General features: G+C 40.8%; 1 protein-coding gene across 1 annotated transcript in view; it reads left to right on the top strand.

Moving 5' to 3' along the window:
* The window catches only part of CMTM8 (CKLF like MARVEL transmembrane domain containing 8), a 45,093-nt gene that overhangs the window by 22,338 nt on the left and 3,867 nt on the right, over nt 1–18,888 (top strand). Inside the window, exon 2 of the mRNA XM_073333362.1 lies at nt 15,171–15,344. Within this exon, the coding sequence (XP_073189463.1) occupies nt 15,171–15,344 (174 nt within the window). The remainder of the gene's footprint in view (nt 1–15,170; nt 15,345–18,888) is intronic.

Genomic DNA, 18,888 nt, shown 5'->3' with positions numbered 1-18,888 from the left:
TACTAGGAGTAATGTTTTTGAGAATGATAGTGTGACATGCCACTGTAATGTGTCATTGCCATAAATGCCTCTCTTCCTAAGACATTAATGAATTCAGAGTGGATCAGTTCAAGTATCCATAGATGTATAGGAGGAAAAGAAGAGTATGGGTAAGTGGCTGCATTTTGGTGGTGTTTTCCAATGCAATTTGTTTAATCTGTATTTGCCTGGGGAAAAAAACAAACAAACGGTGTGCTAGCTGGCGTTGATTCTGCTGGGAAAAGGTGAAATGGACTCTAACACATTGAGGTGGGTGTCTCATGTCCTCACCCAGATTTAGAGAGAGAGAGAGGACCTGTAGCAGCAAAAACCAAAAAGGAAGGTCTGGGCTGAACTTTGTGTTTGTAATTTCTGGGTTAATAAAACCAAACCCTGAAAGGGGGTGAATGTTAGAAGAGCAAGTTAGGAATGTTAACTCTTTGCATCTTCACTTAGCTGTGTTTGAATGCCTGAGAAGGCATATCTAGAAGACCGTTGAAAATTGACTTTTAGGGTACGTCTACACAGCAATTAAACACCCACAGTTGGCCCAGGTCAGCTGTCTCAGGCTGCCTGGCTGTAAAATTGCTGTGTAGACGTTCAGGCTCTGGCTGATGCCTGAGCACTGGGACCCCAAAAGGTGGGAAGGTCCCAGAGCCCTGGCTCCAGCCCGAGCCCAAACATCTACACTGCAAGTTTCTAGCCTTGCACCCTGAGCCCCACGAGCCTGAGTCAATTGCCTAGGCCAGTCACAGCCATGCCACAGGTCTCTTATTCCAGGGTAGACATTCCCTCAGTATCCTTATTTATTTGATTTGCGTTCTCATGACTGAAGTTTCTTCTTTGCACTAGAAAGGTGTTTTTATAAGCTAAGTGATTAGTTCTTCATTGACACAAGGCCCACTGAAGCTGTTGCAGAGCATCTCACACACACATTACTGATTTATGACTTCGCTGGTTGCATCTTCAGTTTCAAGTATCCCATTGAGCTTTTCTTTGTTCTCCCATGCTAGATTGACCACTCTTGTATTTATCACAAAAAGCAGGCTGGTTAGGGGAAGGGGGTGCTTTGAGCTTCCCATTTTGCTTTTCTTCTTTGCAACTATTTTGGTATAAAAATCAAATTATGGGGCACTGAATCAAGAAGGTCCTTAAAAGCATTATCGAGCTGCTATGCCTGGAGTTTATTTATATGCCTGTCAAGTCTGTCTAACTAGTTTTAACTCCTCTGCATTAACATTTTGCACTTACATAGAACCTTTTATCCCAGAGGATCCCAAAATTCTTTCCAAACATAAATTATGGAACGGTGGTGGTAGTTCTTAATAGCTTTCCACTAAAAGCTCAATTCCAGTCTTATCCTACCTGTTCTTTCTCAGAGTATGCCCTTTTCTCTTAAAATTCCACTTTTATGGTCTGTCAGAAGCTCGTATTTTAATCAAAACTGAAGGTGAATGAGGGGGGAAAAAAGGGTTTCTGAGATATGAGACTTTGAAAAATGAGGTGTAATTCACTTTTTCAAAATTATTCAGTAGTTCCTAAAAGCTCCAAGCACTACACACTCTATAAACACATAGGGAGAGATAGTGTCTGCCCCATCTAAATAAGGCTTCTAACACTCACTGGTTAATCCATATATAAAAAACTTTTGTCTCGATTATTTTAAATTTATTTTGGTCTGGATAAGATCATAGGACTACTTCAGAAAAGATTGGATACTTATTTTAGGAGTTACTTACTAGCACTATAATGGTTGGTGCAGTTTTTTTGTTTTGTTATGCTGTCAAATAAAAATGAATACTATTACCCTTATTTTATAGATGAGGAAACTGAGGCACAGACAGATTAGGTGAGTTGCTTAAGGTCATACAGAAAGTCTGTGGCAGAGTTTGGTATAGAACCCATGTTCTGTGAGGCTAGTCCTGTGCTTCAACCTAGTTCTGTGCTTCATTCCCTTTGAGAATGAAGGCCAATTCAGAGCTGGTCAAAAACTTTATTGCTGGTTGCATCTTCAGTTTCAAGTATCCCATTGAGCTTCTCTCTCTCTCTCTCTATCTAAAAAGAGAGATTCATTAGCCTCTCCCCCACTATAAATATAATTACCAGCTTGAGTCCATTTGTGTCTTGTTAGCTGTTCTAACCAGGCCTGCCCTTGGTACAAAGTAATCAACTCTCTAATTAGTCTTAATCTACCAGAAAAAGACATGTTGGCAAAAAGGTCTGATTAGAAGATAAAGCTAGACAAATTCAGACAAGAAATACATCTCTGATTTTTTTTAAATCAGAGTACTTTATCATTGGAACAATTTATCTGAGGATGTGGTAGGTTTTCTACCACTTGCACTCTTTAATTCGAGACTGGGATATCTTTCTAAAAGACATGCTATATCTTAAACAAAATTTATGGGTTTGATGCAGAAAGTACTGGGTGAGGTTTTTTAGACAGTGTAATGTAGGAGGCCGGACTAATTATTATTATAGCCCTTTCTGTCCTTAAAATGTATTCATCCAAATTACTCCAGGAAAACAAGTACAAAAAAAGAGCAGTTATTCCCATAAAATATTTGTAAAGATTTTCCTATATTAAGAACAGTTGAGATCCATGAAACAATACTGGTTTCCGCTAAATATAGGCATCTCTATTTACATGGCCTAACAGGAAGGTGGAGATTTAAAAATAACAAAGGATCAGTAACTTTATTAATAAAGCAGCTGTATACAGCATTGTTCTCTTGAAGAAAGTTTTAGATACTGTTTAAACAATGTTGATTGCATAAATAAAGCTCAGGTCTTCAGTCACAAACAACCATTGTTAGGAATTCTTTTAACAAGAACTGTGCTAATGTATATACAAACACTTAGTGGCAAAACTACGGCAAAGAGAGAGAGACCCAAAATAACTATTTCTGGAAGACTATGGGGGGCGGGGAATTGGAGAGGGGAAGAAGTATTATTGCTGTAGTTATTTCTCAATTTATCATCAGAATAAGTGGAGTGGGGAGCCAGCTTTTGTTGTAGTAAATACAAAATCTTTAAAATCTAAACCAATTTCCACCACCTAATTAAAAATGCAGTTGTGATTTACATCCCGATGGGAATTCAGAATCCTGAATATGCATATGGGGTGGGGAAAGGAAAGTTAAGTTTTATAGGCTAAAGAAATGGAGTACTTGTGGCACCTTAGAGACTAACCAATTTATTTGAGCATAAGCTTTCGTGAGCTACAGCTCACTTCATTGGATGCATAAAGTGGAAAATGCAGTGAGGATGTTTTATACACACAGACCATGAAAAAATGGGTGTTTATCACTTCAAAAGGTTTTCTCTCCCCCCACCCCACACTCCTGCTGGTAATAGCTTATCTAAAGTGATCACTCTCCTTACAATGTGTATGATAATCAAAGTGGGCCATTTCCAGCACAAATCCAGGGTTCAACAAGAAAACCTTTTGAAGTGATAAACACCCATTTTTTCATGGTCTGTGTGTATAAAACATCCTCACTGCATTTTCCACTTCATGCATCCGATGAAGTGAGCTGTAGCTCACGAAAGCTTATGCTCAAATAAATTGGTTAGTCTCTAAGGTGCCACAAGTACTCCTTTTTCTTTTTGTGAATACAGACTAACACGGCTGCTACTCTGAAACCTTTTATAGCATAGGCTCTTAACAAGGAAGAGGGGTGTGGGGACAACTGCCAACAGCCAGATGTAATTAGGAGGGACAAGATCAAGGAAAAAGAACACATCTAGGTAACCGTTTTACCTAAGTGTCAGGAAAATGTAGCTACGCTAAAAGCTGAACTCTAAATCAATAAGATTACTTAACAAGCTTAAACTGCAAATGTGAGATTGGGGGGTGGGGGTTGTAATTCCCATAGCGACCCACCATGGAGGTGGAAGGAAAAGGGAGGAGGCACTGTTCCTTTTATTCACATCTGTCATGATCATTGTCTGGTCCATTCCCTAATCTCCTTGTAATAAGGTCAGGTTTAGAGATTAATGGGGATGGAGGCCACAGCATTCTAAATGTTCTACCAAGTGCCCTTCCAGAGGGTGCATGGGGAAGGATAATGCTTTTCCCTGTGAAGTTGACAGTTACTCATCAGCAACATTCCACCCCATCCCTCTTGCTTTTTGCATTCAAACGTGTCATAGATGAGTGTGCTGATGGCAATAACAATTCACTTGTAATCAGTCAGCTGCAGTTTATCCTACATTAGAAAATGAACTGCTGTCAAATCTAAATGATCTGTGAGGACCCATTCTTTATGCACCCCGATTGAAAAAATATTTTGCTGGATATTGAGCTCTTTGGGGTAGAGACCATTCCTTATTCTTTATTTTGAAAAGGAGCATGAGTGTCCTATCTAAATATTTAATAATACCGCAGTGTTATCCAAGGTCCCCACAGTGTGATCTGCAGAGCTCACCAAAGTGGTGCACACTAACTGCCCTGTGTGAATGCTGCTGGAGGGAGCTAAAAGGGAGCTAGTTCACATTTAATGTAGCCCTATTTCAAACGGCCCAGGGTTCTGGGAAACAGGGAGTCTGGTCTGGGAGGTCCCCCTGGTGGGAGCGGAAAGGAGGAAAAGAGTCCCACCCAGTCTCTCAGCCTGGGCCAGCCATTGGAGATGGGTAAAAAGCAGTAATTGAAGCTGTCCGGGACCAGCCAGATTAGAGGCAGCAGCTCCTCCTGGGGCTCCAGCCCCTGGGCCCCCTCCCTGCCATACTCAGCTCTCTATTTCCCAGAACCCTGGGCTGCCATCTCCTCCTTTTCTGAGGCTGCTCTGGAAGGAGAGACGGTGACTTGGCAAGGACAGTCAAGTGAATTTATATTAGTGTCTATGACTGGGGTGGGAGGCTGATGCACCCCCCACCCCCTTGATGCAGAGGTGCAACAAGACCTTTCTGAAGTAGCTGGGACATGTCATGCCCTGACGCAAAGCTTGAGCCTCATGAGGAAGACAAGGTCCCGGTCTCCCAAAAAGCTTATAATCTAAGGCAAGTGACTTTTTATGGCCCTTTGGGTGGATGCTTACAATACTATATATGATTGGGAGTGGCTTTCTGTGTTGTGTGTAGAATTATTAATTTTCATAAAGGGGCTGTTCCACCAAGAGGATATCCAGCCAATCAAGAGACCCCCATTGCAGAAAGCTCTGAGGCGCCCCCGGCCCCTAGCAAAAATAGTTGCTTCAGGATTTTGATGCATGCTGAATGCTGATTGGCTGGTGAGGAGGGACTGACTTACAATAATTTTTGTACTGTGAAGTACTTGTGTTAAATTTCACATTTAACACTAGACGGATTTGTATGAGACTTAGAGCAGAAGATGGATAGGCTGAGCAATTGCATCACTGTTGCTGATTAGGAAAATATCTCAATGTCCTATATTTGACTCTGGAACTCTGACACTGCTCCAAAAGAAGTGTAAATTAAATGTATCCTTCAAATTCCACAAGGAAAATGTATTAAATCTATTTTATCACCTGGTTTTTACTGTACTTAGTTTAATTCCTGAAAACTCTTTTTTCTCCAAGATTATGACTTCATCAAGCTCTAGACCAGGGGTGGCCAACCTGTGGCTTCGGAGCCACATGCGGCTCTTCAGAAGTTAATATGTGGCTCCTTGTATAGGCACTGACTCTGGGGCTGAAGCTACAGGCGCCAACTTTCCAAAGTGCCAGGGTGTGTTCGCTGCTCAACTCTTGGCTCTGCCACAGGCCCTGCCCCCACTCCACCCCTTTCCGCCCCCTCCCCTTGAGCCTGAAGTGCCTTCGCTCCTCTTCTCTTCCCCCCCCGCCCACCACCCCATCCCCCGAGCCTCCTGCGTGCCACAAAACAGCTGATCAGGAGGCAGGGGGAGGCACTGATCGGTGGGGCTGCCAGTGGGCAGGAGACACTGGGAGCCGGGGCAGGGAGCTGATGGGTGAGGGGGGAGGGAAGGCTGCTGACTTTGGCAATGTACATTGGTAAATTCTGGCCCACATTGGCCACCCCTTCTATAGACTGATCTCTGGTTCATTTATCCAGTATGGGCAGTCTTCCATCCACATTTTCTCATGGGAGATTATATATAATCTCATACTCCCATGAGAAAATGTGGATGAAAGACTGCCCATACTAGAGATATCCAGTTCCACAAAGGGACTTAGGCATTTCAGTGCTTAGCGTCATAGTACCTAACTTTCCGGCACCTAGAAAATCACAGGAAGAAAACTGTGATGCACAAAGCCTGAGTTAGGCACGTAGGCTCCCTACACACTGAATGGGGCAAGATAGGGTGCCTTACAATGCAATCCCCAAAAACCAGCACTGTAGTTTTTCGGAGATGCCGGCCAGAGGGGTGTATCCTAAGCCCTGATCCTCTCATGAAATCACCTAAGGGCTGTGGGAGGTGCTTGTTCCTGCTTAGCGATCCACAGACAGGAACCTGTCTCCTGGAGTCAGGTGGCTTAGGCACTTAAGATTGTGGGAATGTGGCCTTACTCTGTTGTATCTAGTTTGTTTGTTTTTATCTGCATACAGTAAGAGTCATATATACATGTAAACTGCCACTTGTATATTACACATATTCTAAGAATTGGCTCTGAATTTGTTATAAAAAGAATTCCAGCGTTTAAAGGAATGTTTTCTTTTAACAGAGGAAAGAAAAACTGTCACTATTTCACGGCTATACTAAAATGTTCTAAAATCTTTTTTTAAGAGCAGTGATTGTGCTCCCTCTAGTGGCCAAACATGAAGTTGTTTTTATATTGCATACAATACCAATAGAATGGTGAAAAGAAAAGGAGTACTTGTGGCACCTTAGAGACTAACCAATTTATTTGAGTATAAGCTTTCGTGAGCTACAGCTCACTTCATCGGATGCATTGGATTCAAAAACCCTTCTTGGAGAAGCTATTTAAATAGTGTTTCTGAGGAGAAAACACATCTGACTTATATCATGGCTTTGCAGGAAAAAAAACTGTTATACAATATCTGGCACACCTAACACACACCTGCCTCTCCCCACCATCCAAATGTCACAAGTACCCTTTTAATACAGGACAAAGGTGTTTCGTTTTGGGGGGGATGGGGCTTAGAGGCAACATCCTACAAAATTGTATTTGGGGTAAAGGATGGTGTGTATCAATGTCTGACCCATTAGGTTAACACTGATAGGAAATCTACTCTTAAATCAGATCAAAAGCTCCCTGTTGGATACAGGTTGTGTGGGATATTTAGCACCAAATAAGGGAAGTCCCTGAAAATACAGAATTGGTGGTCACGCTGGCCTACAGGGATTTTTCCTCACCACATAGTGGCCCAATGGACTTCAGACTCTCTAGTCCGCCCTCCCCAAAGGCCAGAAACATGGATTGAGGGTGCCACAGGGCAACCAAGATGACCTGTCACGCTCTCTCCCCAAGGGGAAGAGGAGGAGTTACCAGGACTTCCCTCTTCCCCAGGCTCCTTCCCCAGGGCTGCAGGAAGGGGAGTTGGAGAGGCAGATTAGCTTCAGCTGATGAGATGGTATCAGGCCAGTGCTCTGTCTCAGTTGGCAGATTTCATCTCAGGAAAGAGATCTGGTACCTCATTTCCTCCCTGCTAGATTCAGGCCATGTCTAGGTTTCCTGCATGTGTGCAGCTGCAGGAAATCACTCCTCCACCAAATGATCAGACTGGCTGGTACCACTTTCAGGTTATTTCCATTGTCCCCTCTGTCCATATTAGTGCCAACCCTGTATGTATCCCCCAATTCACCTGCACATGGGAGCCCTTAAAGGAGCCCGTGGATGCACTTCTGGGATGGAAAAATGTGATTAGTTTCAGGCAAATGTGCCACGCTTTTCATTTTATGAAACTGGGTGAAACCTGGACTTTCCCCCATTAGTTCTGCTATGATGAGTGTGGGGTTTTTTTGGGGTGGGGAGGGGTTGTTGGGGTGTGTGTGTGTGGGTGTTTGAACAGCAATTTTAATTTCTGTTGCTGAGCCAATAGGTGAATGCAAAAGGGAAATGACATCCGTTTTAGTGAGGCAGACAAAGTGGGTGAGATACCTTTTACTGGACCAACTTCTGTTGATGGAAAAGAGAAGCTTTTGAGCTTCACAGAGGTCTTCTTCAGGACTCTTCCACCAACAGAACTTTGGTCCAGTAAATGATATTACCTCTCCTACTTTGTCTGTCTTTCTCATATCTTGCGACCAACATGGCTATAACACGACAAGCAATGGAAGATATATCGGTTTTAAAGAGGAGCATTATAGCTTTTGTAACGTGGGCCTCATAAGGCAGTTCAAGGGTGGTACATTCACGTAATCCACTTCTTGCTTTTTAGTAACAACTTGCTGTTGTGACGGAGGAATCGCATGCGCACGCGCTCGCACTCACTCTCTCTCACAAATTCAGTCTCATGTTTCCTGTATAGCTGTAAACAGCCAGATTTAGTCATCCAAGTTCTAACTCATACATACTTTTGTCCTTGATGGCACCTATGAAACATGACTAGCTGCTTGTTACACCAACAGTGCTACAAAACTTTCATTTAAAAAGTGGGTCAAAATCTTCATACTGAGGTGCCTAAAGTGGTCTGATTTATTGAGGTGCTGAGCACCTCAACTCTTGTTGACTTCCATAGGCACTGCAGGTACAAAAAATCAGGGCACTTATTTAGGGATAGGTACATAGATGCCTAATTTTAGGGACCCAAGTTTGAAAATGTTGGCCTTGTTACAAAGTAATTTCCTCCTTATGGTGTCTGCCTGCTACTTAAACATACACTAGTAATATATTTTATGTGTTTAGTGCATGCAAGTAATGGAGGTACCTAATCGGGGAACAGCCAAACTATCATAACATTGACATCCTAGGTCAAATCCTAGACCTGAATGCACACTGAGGAAAAATTACCTACCCATGTGATGTATTGCAGAGCAAAATCACTACACCTTATTAGAACTGGCAAAACAAGACCAAACTCAAAGGACTTACCCTTTACAGCCCATAGCCTCTCTCGCTAGCTCACACATGCATTGATTTCTTCTGTTCTTCTCTTGCCAACTTTTTTTCAGAATTCTTTTTGCTGCAGGCAAACTCCCAGAGTTATCGTATAATTATAAAAAAAAGCCTGTTATTCTGTATTCTTAACTTCTAAATTTAAAGCAAATATTTAGCCAATATTACACTCAAGAGTATCTGGTCATAATTTGCTGTGCTCTCAAGTAGAGAGCTTTCAGCCCCCTGTGTCACAGTGCATCTGAAGTAGTTCAGACAGTCATATATTATTGCATACACACTGGATTAAGCAACATGAAAAGGCCCGATAGATGCCTTCGTTGCTATTGTCGTCTTTATGATATTATGCACCTATCAGTTGTTGGTGAAATTCTGTACCCTTGACATATGAGAGAGCATTTGAGGATAGTCCAGCTCTCCCCAGCTGAGATTTGTTATCTAGTCAGCAGGAGGAACTACAAAAGCAAAGCATTCTGTGCTTTAGCAGATGCATGAGTGCAGCTAGTTTCTAACCAATCGACTGAAAGAACAAGTGCCCCAATGTCAGGGACAAACAGAATATTCGATGAGACAGGCTTGCATCATTGCGGAAACTCTTAACTACTTAGCGTGCTGAGCTCAATATGAAGATGGGTAACAATGAAAGGGCTTGTTCTAGTCTCTGTCCTAGATGTCTATGTTGTTTTGACTTCTTAGATGTTTTGCTAGATGCTGACTGCCACTATGAACTCAATCAGTCTACATCTGCAGTAAACCCATTTGCTGCATCACTTAACTAAATAGAGTTATGGTTCCCAGTGTGAATCTGTGACCATGAAATGGTTTGACCTTTTCAGTTCTAATCTAGATATCTGAAATACTGTTTCAGTTTGTCAGCTCCTATAATAGACAGTAACCGTCTCCTGATCCAACTAAAGATATCAAATATACTCTAATACATTCATTATTGTCTTTCTGATTAATATGAACAAATAACCTTTTAGAGTGTATATCTTACAAGTTTCTAGGAATAATATCTGTTCTGCATCTTAATTACTACTTTAAAAAATTGCTTTACTGCTGATGTGGACTAGCAAAAGAATAACAATAAAATAAAAATTCAAAATCCATCCTTTAAAATGCATGTCAAACAAGTATTAAAATGCAGTTGTTCCTGAGAGAAGTGAGTAATATCTATTAAAAATACTGCTGGAAAAACAGTGATCAGTCAAAAAAGAATACAAACTAGCTAATATGATTTGCTAGGTGCATTTTGTGATTGTACAAGATTAACATCCTCCATAACCTGAAAAGTTCTTTTTAAATAATTTATTGTATGTTTGGTTTTTTTGTTTTGTTTTTAACAATAGCATAAATGATTTTATGTAGAAAATGGGGGTCCCATTATTGGTCATCCTGTGTATGTTGGATTAGGCCTTAGGAAAATTTTTCCTAAGAAACAAAAATATGCAAAAAGCAGTAGAACCCAGATCCATAAAGGGACGTAGACAATAAGATGCTGAGCATCATGGTGCCTAGAAAATCACAAGAACACGGTGATCCACAAAGCCAGAGTTAGATGCCTAGGCTGCTGTACAATGAATCAAGAGAGGTAAGCACCCGAGAACAAGATCTGTAAAACCAGCACGTTTGTCAGAGAGCTGCCTAAGCAAGCCATTAAAGATGCTGTTGAGAGCGGGATGTGCTAAGCTTCATCCCTCTCAGAGATAGAAGCTCGTTGGCCGGGGCCCCGGGCACAGAGGTGGGTGCCGCTCCCTCCCTCCCTCGTCCTGTGGGGGCTGTCCCGAGCAGCAGTGCGCATGCCCAGGGGCAAAAGCACAGACATCTACAGGGTTAGGCAGCTGCTGAGGTGGCATTTTGCAGATCACAGTGATGCCTAAAAGTGGGACATAAATGCTTTAAAATGAGACTTAAGCATACGAAGGTGTGATCCATGATTGTTCTTAAGTGCCTATTTTAAAAGCTGTCAAAAACTAACACACTTTTGGCAAGTAGATGATGCTGTACTCTTACCAGGTTTTTTTTTTTTGTCTCTTCCTCAATGTTTTTGTTCTTGGTATGTTGCCAGTAATTAGGCCCATGTTAAAATGGGGTTCAGACAATTACTTGTTAAACCTATATCCCAATTATTTATTGATAAACTTTTATAGGTAATAAATTTGGAATAAAGTGATGACTAGACAAAATAAAAATAAATTTTGTATACCAAGAAAGAAGCTTATAATTCAATTTAATTGACTAAACAAATTTTTAAAGTGGTTGCTGTATTAGCATTTGATAGTTGGTATTAATGTAATCAACCAGTAGTTTGTCCAACTTGAGGCATCAGATAACTGAGTTGTTGCGGCTTGTAGAATAGTGTCAGAACTAAAAGTATAATGAACTACCTGAAACCTTGATATTCAGCTGGTAACGTTTATAAAAGGAAATAGATACAGATCTAGAACGATTCGTTAGTGTTCCTTGAAATGCTTGTTGGGCAATGCTGACCTCCAGTGGTAGCTGAGGCTAATCACAGGTTGTTATGTTTCAGAGTAACAGCCGTGTTAGTCTGTATTCGCAAAAAGAAAAGGAGTTCTTGTGGCACCTTAGAGACTAACCAATTTATTTGAGCATGAGCTTTCGTGAGCTACGGCTCACTTCATCGGATGCATACTGTGGAAACTGCAGAAGACATTATATACACAGACGCCATGAAACAATACCTCCTCCCACCCCACTCTCCTGCTGGTAATAGCTTATCTAAAGTGATCATCAAGTTGGGCCATTTCCAGCACAAATCCAGGTTTTCTCACCCCCCTCCAAAAACCACACACACATACTCTCTCTCCTGCTGGTAATAGCTTATCCAAAGTGACTACTCTCCTCACAATGTGTATGAAAATCAAGGTGGGTCATTTCCAGCACAAATCCAGGTTTTCTCACACACACCCCACCCCATACACACACAAACTCACTCTCCTGCTGGTAATAGCTCATCCAAACTGACCACTCTCCTTACATGTGCATGATAATCAAGGTGGGCCATTTCCAGCATAAATCCAAGTTTAACCAGAACGTCGGGGGTGGGGGTAGAAAAAAACAAGGGGAAATAGGCTACCTTGCATAATGACTTAGCCACTCCCAGTCTCTATTTAAGCCTAAATTAATAGTATCCAGTTTGCAAATTAATTCCAATTCAGCAGTCTCCTGTTGGAGTCTGTTTTTGAAGGTTTTTTGTTGAAGTATTGCCATTTTTAGGTCTGTAATCAAGTGACCAGAGAGATTGAAATGTTCTCCGACTGGTTTATGAATGTTATAATTCTTGACATCTGATTTGTGTCCATTTATTGTTTTACGTAGAGACTGTCCAGTTTGACCAATGTACATGGCAGAGGGGCATTGCTGGCACATGATGGCATATATCACATTGGTGGATGTGCAGGTGAACGAGCCTCTGGTAGTGTTATTAGGCCCTTTGATGGTGTCCCCTGAATAGATATGTGGGCACAGCTGGCAACGGGCTTTGTTGCAAGGATAGGTTCCTGGGTTAGTGGTTCTGTTGTGTGGTATGTGGTTGCTGGTGAGTATTTGCTTCAGGTTGGGGAGCTGTCTGTAGGCAAGGACTGGCCTGTCTCCCAAGATTTGTGAGAGTGTTGGGTCATCCTTCAGGATAGGTTGTAGATCCTTAATAATCCTACTACAGGACAGGCCTAACAAAGAAAATAACAGAACGCCACTAGCCGTCACCTTCAGCCCCCAACTAAAACCCCTCCAACGCATTATTAAGGATCTACAACCTATCCTGAAGGATGACCCAACACTCTCACAAATCTTGGGAGACAGGCCAGTCCTTGCCTACAGACAGCTCCCCAACCTGAAGCAAATACTCACCAGCAACCACATACCACACAACAGAACCACTAACCCAGGAACCTATCCTTGCAACAAAGCCCGTTGCCAGCTGTGCCCACATATCTATTCAGGGGACACCATCAAAGGGCCTAATAACACTACCAGAGGCTCGTTCACCTGCACATCCACCAATGTGATATATGCCATCATGTGCCAGCAATGCCCCTCTGCCATGTACATTGGTCAAACTGGACAGTCTCTACGTAAAACAATAAATGGACACAAATCAGATGTCAAGAATTATAACATTCATAAACCAGTCGGAGAACATTTCAATCTCTCTGGTCACTTGATTACAGACCTAAAAATGGCAATACTTCAACAAAAAACCTTCAAAAACAGACTCCAACAGGAGACTGCTGAATTGGAATTAATTTGCAAACTGGATACTATTAATTTAGGCTTAAATAGAGACTGGGAGTGGCTAAGTCATTATGCAAGGTAGCCTATTTCCCCTTGTTTTTTTCTACCCCCACCCCCGACGTTCTGGTTAAACTTGGATTTATGCTGGAAATGGCCCACCTTGATTATCATGCACATGTAAGGAGAGTGGTCAGTTTGGATGAGCTATTACCAGCAGGAGAGTGAGTTTGTGTGGAGGGGGGCGGAGAGTGAGAAAACCTGGATTTGTGCTGGAAATGGCCTAACTTGATGATCACTTTAGATAAGCTATTACCAGCAGGAGAGTGGGGTGGGAGGAGGTATTGTTTCATGGTCTCTGTGTATATAATGTCTTCTGCAGTTTCCACAGTATGCATCCAATGAAGTGAACTGTAGCTCACGAAAGCTCATGCTCAAATAAATTGGTTAGTCTCTAAGGTGCCACAAGTACTCCTTTTCTTTTTACAGGTTATGTCTGTCTTAGAGATATATTCCCAGGACTGAGTACAGTACTTATTTAAAAGTGACAATGAGAATTCAACTGTTGTTAATCAAGCATGATTCTTTCTATCTTTTCAAATAGTAATTACAAAAAAATTATATAAAACACAGTAAGAATACATGATGCATATAGATTAGACTACCGTACAAAGAAACAAGATGGCAGACTGCAGGGGTGAGTTTAGCTTGGATGATAATTTGGAGGATAAACTGAAGTCATCTAATGTTTTCAGAACTAGTAAAATTAGACCCCATGTTTTGAGGGTCAATAGGGCAATGTAAATTATAGTGGCCTTTTGTTCGATTTTATTCTCTTTTACCTTATGACCTACAGGATGTTGAGAAATTTAATACAAGTGATTTTTATGGACTCAATCCTGCACCACTGAAGTCAGTGGGAGTGTGGCCACTTAACTGCACTGGAGCAGGAACAAACCTGATGGAAGTGAAACTGTGGCAAAACTATCTGATTCTTCTGCATTTTTCCCAATTGTATAAACATTCCATCATCTTGTTCTGTTTCTCCCTATTAGGTGACTTGCACTGGTGTCTGAGTGGTGTGGAACAGGGAAGAAATCAAAATTCTTTTAAATATAAGAAATTTAGGTCCAGATTCTGGCCCTGCTGAAATCAATTATTTACCATTGTGAAGAACTTAAAATTATATTCTTCTCTATAATTGATGTTTTATAATTTCATGGACAACTTGCAAAAATGTTTAAATGGAAAAAATCTCAATATGAGAAATTTTGCTGATAATGCTACTGTAACAAAACTTACATTGGTGCGCTATAGCTAATAAGCTAGTGTTCAAACACAGTTACTAACATTCACCGTAATGCTATCTCCCATTATTTCTGTGCAGGAATGTCTGTCTGTCTCTCTCCTTTTCCCTATTCTGGCAAATATCATACAAGAGCCTACTTAGGTTTTAGTCTCTTTACTTACATAAAATATCTGAGAATTTTATTCCTTTCCATTATTTTAATTATTGCCAGGAGTGACTTCAATTACGTTCCATTTCTCTGCCTCCTCCACTCTTTCCTCTCCCCATCCCCCAATTTTATTGAAAGGAGCAATTCAGAAAGAAATGAACCATCTCTTCAATAACTACAAAATCACATTAACTCATGCTTTCTTTAAAGGATGTTTGTGCCCATATTTCTATTACACAACATCCAGTTCAATACATCTCTTAATTAGAACTTTTTATTGTTGTGTAAAAGAGAAAGTCAATGCCTTTTTCACTGTACCATGTTGACTCAATGGTCCTTAGGGATGTTTGCTTGAAAACTACATTTCTAAAAGTGGATGGGGCTTGTGTGTGTTCCTGTTCTAAATCTGTATGACATTTTTTTCCCTCTACAATCTTTACAGGTGCTAGGGCTGCTGGTATGGACACTGATTGCTGGAACAGAATATTTCCTGTATCCTGCCTTCGGCTGGGTGATGTTTGTGGCTGTATTTTACTGGGTTCTTACTGTCTTCTTTTTAATCATCTACATGACAATGACCTACACTAGGATTCCCCAGGTGCCATGGACCACGGTGGTAAGTATGCACAATCTTTGTTGTTGCTGCATTTTTGTTTTTGTTTTTGTTTTTTTTGTTGTTTCTTGTATACTGGAGGGAGGAAGACATTGGTATACTCCATAATTATAGTTAAGGAGCTATAATGTGCTTTAACACCTCCTATTTTATTTATAATTCACATCTATCCATGTTCCTGACACTGGCTGTTGTCACATAATTCAGCTAAAGCTTGGTCTACTGCAAAACCCCTTTTTTCCCACACCCAGACTAGGTAGGGTGTACCCTGGAGATTTTTCTGTCTTAATTTTCATTTCTTCTTTCATTTTCATTTTCATTCCTAGAGTGCAACACCCACTTTCTCACTCAAAAGACCAGGGAGCAAATTCACTCTGAAGTTATTGCTACTCTTATTATGTGGACTAACCAGCAGGAATATCAATATTCTGTAGTACAGTGTCAGGCTTTATTTGCCTAACCATCATGGTTCCTTTAACTCATTTCCTTTGGACTTTCTTTTTGGTTATTGGTCTATCCAATGTCTTATTTTCTAATAATGGAAATGTGTACCTGTTACACATGCTAATACAATGTAGCTCTTTGTCGCCCTGTAGTGGTTAGACTGCATATGGAGTTTTGACTCTTATGGCTTCTGAGCTAATGGACCCGGTTCTGTAGGTAAGCAATGAAGGACCCTTGTTGAATCATCTATAGGGCTTGAACTAAAGACCAAGTGATGGACTCAGAGGTAGCAGCAGACTCACAAACGTGTATATGGACTAGCCACTAGAGGGGGACATAATGCTGCAGTGTATTTGTGTGAGCTATTTTAAATTGCATGCCAGTTCAACCTTCTCTCACGAAATCCTTTCTATTAGTAGTTTATCCTGGTCACAGTAAATCTTGGGACGGTATCAATTAAAAATATGAACACTGCTGAAATTCCTGGGTAACTGAAATCCAGATCCTACTTTGCGCTATCCCTAGTAGAAATGGGAGTATATTTGTTACAGTCAAGACTTCTATGACAAAGACACTTACTTTAAGGAAAACAAAAAACCTAGAAGCCTTTGTTACCTCAACCAGCCTGCTACTCACTATGGCTCCTTCATGAAGTATTATAAATTTATTGTAGTATGTGTCTAATGTATCATTTTTATACTTAAAAATCATTAAATAGTTTTAAACCATTTTATTGTAATATAAAGGATATTTTACTTTCACATGACAAACAACTTGCTATTAATTAAAATATTGTGTGCCATGACTATGAAAATCTGAAGAGTCAGAGTATTACTTTTTGCCATGACTTTCCAATTTGTTGCCATGAGAAATAGCTTGCTGTAGCAATACTGGTCTGTACAACTAGGATTATGTACAAATATATTTTATATTGTCAAGCTTCATGAGCAGCACTTGCCTTTACAATTATAACACCGTTACAGTACTGCTGTAAAATAATCCAACATTTTAGTATCTTGATGTGTTTAGAGGTTTTACTTTTATTTTTTAAATTACATTTGGCATGAATTTAGTCAAAGATAAGACAGCTGCCATCTACTTGGATCGTTTTGGTCACTGCCTCCATTAGTTTTATCTATTAGCAACAGAATCAGGCAAGGTAGCAGCTTGCAGATCAGCAGAACTGATCTCACATATTTCAAGTTGTCTACCACCTAGATGTCTTCACTTGTTTATAGAGCCAAGTGTTTCTTGAGAACCTGTGAGACATTTTCAACCTGCTTTACAGATAAGATTGTTTAGATGCAGACCAAAATGGCAGCCTACCTCCATGACAGAAGAGCTTTAGAGGGAAGAAGGAGGGGCGGGGGGCAAATGCTTGGATTCCAGCTTGTTTTGCACAGTGGTACTAGAAGAGCTTTGTGATATGACCTATGAATTAATTGGACCCATGCCACTTGTGGTTGGTCAGGAGGAATACAGTACTGGGTCTGCTTCCAGTATAAATTGTTAATGCCTCCCTTTGGGAGCGCAAGATGCCAGCATATCTCAAATTAGGTGGGTTTTTGTTTTTCCCTATACTCCAGAAATGGTCTCCTGAGGGGATTGTTAGCCCAAAGACGCATTTATTGTATGCATTGTCCAAACTTCAATATTGATTCCTATTTCATAAATTAATTCATTGTAGGGTAAGTACATCACCTAACCATATAAGATGCAGTTACTTTACTGCAAATTAACCTAGACACCTGCTCCAAAATTGTCTGTTGTGCATGCATGCGTTCGTTCGTTCTTCACCAAGAATAATGAATAGAAGATTTTAAACTATGGTAAATTTGGAGTTAAGAAGCAGGTGGTAATTTTAAAATGGAACCCTTTGTTTTGGATAATACTTTGGCAATGGGGTACAGGGGGTACAGTAAACTAAACTTGTATTCAGCTCCATTCTTCCCCATAATGTTATCTCCCAAAGCAACACTTTACAAAAATAATGTTCTTCCTTCCTTTATACATGACAAGATACTGCAGGAATTTGCAGCTTTCTAGGATAAGTTTTTTGTTTTGTTTTGTTTTGTTTTTCCTCCAAAGAGAGACAAACACACCAGCTTTGAAGACTTGGAAATAAAGGGCCACTTCATGAAATTCCACCTGAGCCCGATGACTCATGGGATCCAGTCATTAAGTTGGTACCTTGATACCATCTGGTACCATAAAAGCATCTGGATAAGACAAGCACTAAAACAAAGAAGATTAAATGTTTTACACATTTTAATTATATCCTGACTAATTACATTCTTTTAATCCTAAATCCTGGGCTCTCTGCTTAAGCGTGTGGATAAGGGCTTCTTCCCCATCACCCCATGGAATGGCAGCAGACATTCTGCAGCTGTGACTTGTACTACAATTCTGAGGCTGCAGTAGCTTTTGTGAATTCTGCCAGGGTCAATGACTGGTGAATTCAGTAGCCTCTGCCCTCTCCCCAGCCCCTACGACAACATACAGGAATCTGCAATGGAGTTGGGCTCCACAGTGTGCAGTGCATGCAGTGTTGTGCTCACACAAACAGTCAGCCATTGGAACCACACCAGATATATCTGGGGACATCCATGGCTGTGGTTGAGGGGACAGGATGTTCACAATAACATCTTAAAATGCAAATGTACGGCCTAAAAGTCAATGGGAGTTGGGTGCACTTAGGATTGGTTCTGAAAAGACTGATTGGAACTCCTGCTGCTGTGAATTTACATAGACTACATCGTAAGAATTCCAATCCAATGTATAATCAGTTAATTAGAAGGACAATATATATATTTTAAAGGGGCAGGTTCATTAGCCTTGTGTAAGGTAGTGTTTTCTTACAGGGCTTAACTTCCTGTAGTAGTGATCTTGAAATACTGAGTCCTTAAATGACAAATTTAAAGCCACCCCCTCTCTTTGTTTGTTTTTCCTCTCGATCTGGAGTAACTTCCCCTGCTTAGTTTTCAGAGTAGCAGCTGTGTTAGTCTGTATCCGCAAAAAGAAAAGGAGTACTTGTGGCACGTCTCTTGCTCTGTGAATCGGGAGTTTCTGTGAGTAGAGCAAAGTAGCACACTTTTTGTTTTTA

This window comes from Lepidochelys kempii, chromosome 2, assembly GCF_965140265.1.
Source record: "Lepidochelys kempii isolate rLepKem1 chromosome 2, rLepKem1.hap2, whole genome shotgun sequence".
NCBI lineage: Eukaryota > Metazoa > Chordata > Testudines > Cheloniidae > Lepidochelys > Lepidochelys kempii.
The sequence above is the reverse complement of the archived record's forward strand: the minus strand, read 5'-3'. Positions and strand labels throughout refer to the sequence as shown.